The sequence below is a fragment of the Lissotriton vulgaris genome, chromosome 5 (genome assembly GCF_964263255.1).
Source record: "Lissotriton vulgaris chromosome 5, aLisVul1.2, whole genome shotgun sequence".
Lineage (NCBI taxonomy): Eukaryota > Metazoa > Chordata > Amphibia > Caudata > Salamandridae > Lissotriton > Lissotriton vulgaris.
The window spans coordinates 1,246,643,492-1,246,649,491 of record NC_141693.1 but is presented as its reverse complement, the minus strand read 5'-3'; the positions used below and the strand labels follow the sequence as shown (position 1 = coordinate 1,246,649,491).

The window sequence follows — 6,000 nt, the reverse complement described above, 5'->3', positions numbered from 1 at the left end:
ACACTTAACAGCAAGGAATGGTACAGCAGAGGCATCACAACGCCGTCACAACTAGAAGCAGGTAATAATCCGCTCACTTACAAGGCAATACAGCAGATAACCTCACTACCGAACAAGGAGTTCTACGAATTTCTCAAAATCAAAGCGGCTGTTACCAAAGCAAACCTCTCGAAACAGACACCCACCATCATACAATACACACAAAACCTAAACAAGACAGGCCACCAAACAGCGCAAATTTACAAATTAATCACACCGCGCACCACATCTCTGAACAACAAAACACTAGCCTTCTGGGAGCAGACCATACAAAGACCCCTAAACGAGGAAGAAAGAGCCAGGCTATGGATGGCGGCGTCTAAAAACAAAATAACGCCACAACTAGCACAGACCAAATACTGGCTACTCCATAGGCTGCATTGGACACCAGCGAAACTAGGGAAAGTGGGAGCAAACGAGAGTAGCACATGCTGGAACTGCCAGAGGGCAACAGGAGACTTATCCCACATGCTATACGAATGCCCCAAAATCAAAACTTTCTGGAACAAGGTCTATAACCTCATAGACACAGTCACAGGAAGCAAGACGCAAAGAGGACTAGCAGGGATAGCCACCGCCTTCCTGTCAGCAGAACTTCAGTAGTTCAGTCCAAAGAAGTACGAGACCTGGTCGATGTACTTCTGACGGCTGCGGTGAAAACTATCCTGGGTAACTGGAAGGACACCAGCAAAGCCACCTTCAAACGCTGGTTCAACTGGGTCACGTTCCTCGGGGGGCGGACAACATCACTGCCAAACACAAGACGGCGAATCACACCGCTAAAGATAACATGTGGGAAGCTCTCGACGCTTATCTAGAACAGTGACCAACACCTCCCCCTCCCCCCCCCCTCCTTTCTTTCTCTTCCTCTCTTCTTTTTTTCCTCTAACGGCCCCACCAGGCCGCAACTTTGCAAGATCGGTACAAGTATTACGAATGTTTTGCCTTGTTTTGTATACAAAATTTTACTTTTCAATAAAAAATATTCTGAATTAAAAAAAAAGGAATTCCTGGTTCGGAGTAACTTAATCTGCGAGATTTTTATGAGGAATACCCCAGGGGTAATTTAATGCAGCTATATGACACCGGAGATTGGAGGGTGTAAAGCGTGCATCCACTTAATTTCAGGGCTCGGCTTATAAAATGATATGCCAGAAACCAAAGATAAACAAACAATACAAAGTAAGCGGGAGGCGCTGACAGAAGCAAGGAGTGGGCAAAGAGCAATACAATTGGTTATCGAAATAAAAACAAAAAAACTTCCTCTCCGCCTCTTTACCTTAGACACGTGAGCTAACACGTGGCTCGGTTCGCGGAGGACAGAGGGGTGTTTTTTTGGCCGGTCTTCCAGCAGCTACGGAGAGGAATTCCCCGGTGTCAGATACCTCCCTGCACCGGTGGGTGTGTCCAGCAGGTGTGAAGAGGGGGATTTTGTGGGCAGTGGACAGCAGTGAATAATAACGTCACGCAAGAGAAAACCAGAGCCTATAAGAGGTGTAACTGAACCCCTTCAACGCCAAGCGCACCTGTGAGAAACATTGATTCGGGAAACGCTGTAGCTCCGCAGGTAGCCTCCGGCGCAGGGATTTCCACGCCTGACAACATCGCCTGTTTCAAGAAAACATGGTAACTAGAGGGGCCCTCAACGCTTCACAAAGTAGAACACACGAGTGGGAGAAAGTTGTGCAGACGCGCACAGTTTGTCTAGTCGGGAGCGGGCTATACATTCAACTATAGCCGTGGTAAAGGCATTTCTCTCTGTTTTGATGAATGGCTAAAGAGGCAGAGCCTCCCGGCAGGACTTGTCTGTGATTCCCCAGGCGAGTGAAGCTTTATTTCTTTGTACTGAACGCTTTCTCTCTCGCAGGAGCCGCTGCCCTTGGCGCTGGATCTGGAGCTAGACCTGATCAGCGAGGTGATCGTAGGGGAGGAGAGAAGCGGACAGAAGCCCGCCCCGGAGCGGCCCGAGCAGCCGCCTCCGCCCCGGTCCGTACAGCAGGCAGTGCCAGGTAAGGGTCGGCCGCTGAGAGGTGCCAGCTTCGGTGCGTCTCAGACCCCCCCCCCCCCCTCCCACACTGCTGCCTTTCTGTGACATAGAAACACTGCACCCTGAAACGCAGCACAGCCCAATCACCCCCTGAAAAAGCACTACCGCTTGGGGAACAGTGCTATGTACTACTGGCTAACTCCCTTACCACACCGGGGCAGGTGCTCTTCACTGCTCCAGGCAGATGGCATTCAACAGAAGTCGCTGGCAAACTGCTGACATTGTGCATGACCCGCTCTACCTGGCCAGGTAAGATAAAACAGAGGGGCATATGTACAAGCGCCTATCGCCACCACAATATCACTTTTTGTGACGTTTCTGTGGCGATAGGGGCTTTGCCTTATTTACAAGGCAGCATTAAGTCACTTTAACGTGGCATAACACTGCCTTGTAAATAAGGCACCCTTTATGCTTAGCTTGAAAGGGTGGGCAGTGGGTGTTGTGGTGGGCGTTCCACCACAACAGCCATTGATTTTTACGCTGCCCCCTATTTACAAGGCCAGCACAAGGACAGCATAAATAGGAGGCAGTGACAAAATATAGACCAGGGAAAACCTGGTCTTAAATTGGCGGAATGAGGAGAAATGCTAATTTCTCCTTGTTTTGCTTTTTCCATGTGTGCTTCCTTGTGCAGCACACATGGAAAAAGCAAAACACCTTTGATTGTTTATGTTCAGGAAGGTGACCCTTCCTGCACAATCAATCCTGTAAAACAAATGAAATTTTGTAACTTCCATGTGTGCTGATGCAGCACACACAGAAGTGACAAAATGGCATCACACATAGAAGTGATAAAATGGCATTTCAAGATTGTTTATGTGCAGGGAGGGGGACCTTGCTGTACATGAACATTCTTCCCCTGCACGCAGACACCCTGGCATTATGGTGAAAGGGTGCCGGCGTTGGCGCTACACTGCTAAGTGTAGCACCAGTGCAGGGGGAAATGCAAGGCTGCACCATATCCTCGTAAATATGGTGCAGCCTTGCGTTTCTGAAGTGGCGGAGTGAGGCGTTAAGCCATGAAGGCTAACTCCTCACTCTGTCACTTCTTTGTAAATATCCCTGGGGGGTGGGGGGCCTCCTGACAGAAGAATGCAGACAGGTAAACTAGACTTTCCAGCGATGAAGTTCTCTCTGACGCAGATGGGAGGGTCTCTGAGTTTCCAAGGTGACAGTGGCACAACACCGAGGCATTTGTAACCAGACATACAAATTGTCTACTCGAACCTAGGCACAAACGGTACGAGCTCTGCATCACCACAGTAGGGGGCGCTGCCCTCAGATACGTGTGGATGCTCACGAACTCTGGTCTCGTTTGCCCATAACTTTCGAAGTTCCTTCAAAGAATGAAAGAGAAGGGAGAAGTGGGGAACTTTCATTTTTATATCGCGATGCTTGTGGTGGAATGTATGTCAAGTTTTAACTAATGCAGTTTGTTTTTAAAAATGGACTGCCTGCTGTGCATGTATCGTGTTCTCTTATCTGGAAGCCAATTGTAATACGATTTTTCAAATGTATGTATGATAATGCCAGGAGCTCAGGGTATGGGAAAGAAAAATGTCTGCTTCCTGCAGAAAAGTGTAGACGCTGCTTCATTTAAATTAGGGATGCACACAATGTGCGTGATTTGCAGATGCGTATTTACGCACAATTTCGGCCGAATTCTGTGAAATTTCAGGTAATTATGTAAAATGCAAAACTGGCATTTGGTGCTATATTTTAGCACAACATTCGTGCTCATTTCCATATTAGTAATAAGAACGCATTTCTCACAAGAAGATAGTGCAAAAAGCACAAGCGTAGCAAGCAGCAGCCGCTCACGTTTTGGTGGTTTTGTTTTGTTCCCGTGCGCTCGTGCTAATTATTTGCCGTAAATGGAGCATCATAATGAAATGTGCCATAATAGTGTAAATTCTGGCATTTTGCTTTACAGGCGTAACGCAAAATGACGGGAGATTATGCCAATATAATGGAAACTTCTCCAGGCCCACTAAAAATATAACATTGCAGCAGAGGTTCTGGAACTGCCCCATGGTTCAGCTCCAGTTCAGAAAGCTGTTCTGCAAGTGTCTGAGGATTATTTTTTAGCCTGCTGTACAGTCATGGTTTCTATCACACAGATATTGTGGCGGGGCGGGTTCAATGAACGGAATGTATCTAAGTTTCATATTTAGATTGGTAACGCGGGCACTCGGGCAATGCCCGAAGTGCCGGTGTCCAGTGAGCGGGAGGGGGGAGGGAGGGAGGGTATTGATTTGGTCGGTGTCTGCGTTTGGATGCAGCTAGCGGCCCAATGGGTGCCTGGATGGCCTTTCTGGAGGCAGATGGGAGTCCATTACCACCCGTTTATTAACTGGCAGAGGTGTCACTCCCTTTCTCTTGCTGGGCCGACCCCATTAATGTATGCAGAGGGAGGGGGGGTCTGAGCAGAAGTGGCCTTACTTGTTAACAGGTGTGTTTAACTAGTGTAAACTAATACGCGCCCCCCCCCCCCCCCGCCCCCGCCCCCGCCCCCCAACCACCCCACCGCTTATTTTTGTATACAATTTCGCAAAAGCAGTGCTTTTTGGAAAGGCAATATGCAAATGTGGGCCACTTTTTTTTTAGTGTGCCCGGGCCGATTTTCAATCCCAAGCCAACCCTGTATTTAGATACTATCCCGTCTGATAAAGGTCATTCAATACTGTTATATAATCCAATATTCATAAGTGAAACTCATCTGCTTGTTAAAGAAATCCACCTTTTCGAAAATTGAAGAGGCTTTGTTATATTTTTATTTGGCAAATATTTTGAAAGCTTGGCTCGTGCTCCGGCTTTTCGAGCCAAGCCAGCCCCTTGTCTCACCGCTGTATCAGCTCTCCATGTTAATTTTCGCGCTCTTCCACCTCTAAGTCGTTCAAAGAAGTGTTGCTACTACACCACTAAAGAGACACCACTTTTCTTAGAAATCAAATCCTCCTCTTCCTCTTCTAACCCTTACTGCTGGACTAGTGAAGCTAAGACTGCAAACATAGATAACAAGTCCCCTTGTGCCTAAGTGTTGGACAATTCTGATTGGCTTGAAACTTTAGAAGTAGGTCATTCCAGAGCTTAACTCCTAAAGCCTAAGTGATGTCCCACCAGCCTCTATCTCTAGTGGAGAAGTGTGGCTCAATGGTTATAGCGGCAGACCCTGATGCCGAGGTCTAGCCCGTGACCAGGGTTCAATGCCTCGGCGGGTCTTGGGCTCAAAAATTCCACGGACCTGATAATTCTCGCCTTGGTGCCTATTCCACTCTGCAAATCTGGACAATAGCTTGCTTAAGCTCCACAACGGCCCCCACAATGCTAAGGATGCCTGGCCTCCACCTTGGGGGTGCCCAGGAGTGGACAACCAGGATGGGTTCCACAGCGATATTCGTACAAGCGCCTTGAGACTCTTGCGGGTGAGTAGTGCGCTATACAAGTATCAATTTACATTTACATCCCTTTTCTTTGAAAACATTCCACAGGAAAGCTCTCCTGGATCTCACAGGCCTGACTGGGTATTTAGTGATTACAACTCAGATAGGCAAGAAGTACTAAGCTATTTTGCTGTTGCAAACCCTAAGTTTAAGAAACTTAAGGCGATTTGCTACTGCAAAATGTCTTTTTCATAATCATTAAATCGGTTTTGCGATATGGTAGAGGCTTACCAAATTGCGAAATGGTTTTAGAAATGGGTATTAAATCGCAATTTGGAAGGGGTGTGTTTGGGGCGTCTTTCAAATTGAAATTCGGTATGAGATGTGTCAATGGTTTGCCACCATAGTCCTGGTTGTAAATCATTAATAAGGTACAGACCTCTCACAGGAGGTAGTAACTCATACACAAAAGTGAAGCAATCCCATTAGGTCCCCTCCACTTTGTAAATGTTAAAAATAGATTTTCAGGGA

General features: G+C 47.3%; 1 protein-coding gene across 1 annotated transcript in view; it reads left to right on the top strand.

The window, feature by feature from the left end:
- Window positions 1-1,539: 1,539 nt before the first annotated feature.
- Window positions 1,540-6,000, top strand: part of LOC147712398 (transcription factor Spi-C-like) — an 81,746-nt gene continuing 77,285 nt past the window's right edge. Inside the window, exons 1-2 of the mRNA XM_086923087.1 lie at window positions 1,540-1,665; window positions 1,907-2,048. Of these exons, the coding sequence (XP_086779213.1) occupies window positions 1,663-1,665; window positions 1,907-2,048 (145 nt within the window). The 5' untranslated portion in view covers window positions 1,540-1,662. The remainder of the gene's footprint in view (window positions 1,666-1,906; window positions 2,049-6,000) is intronic.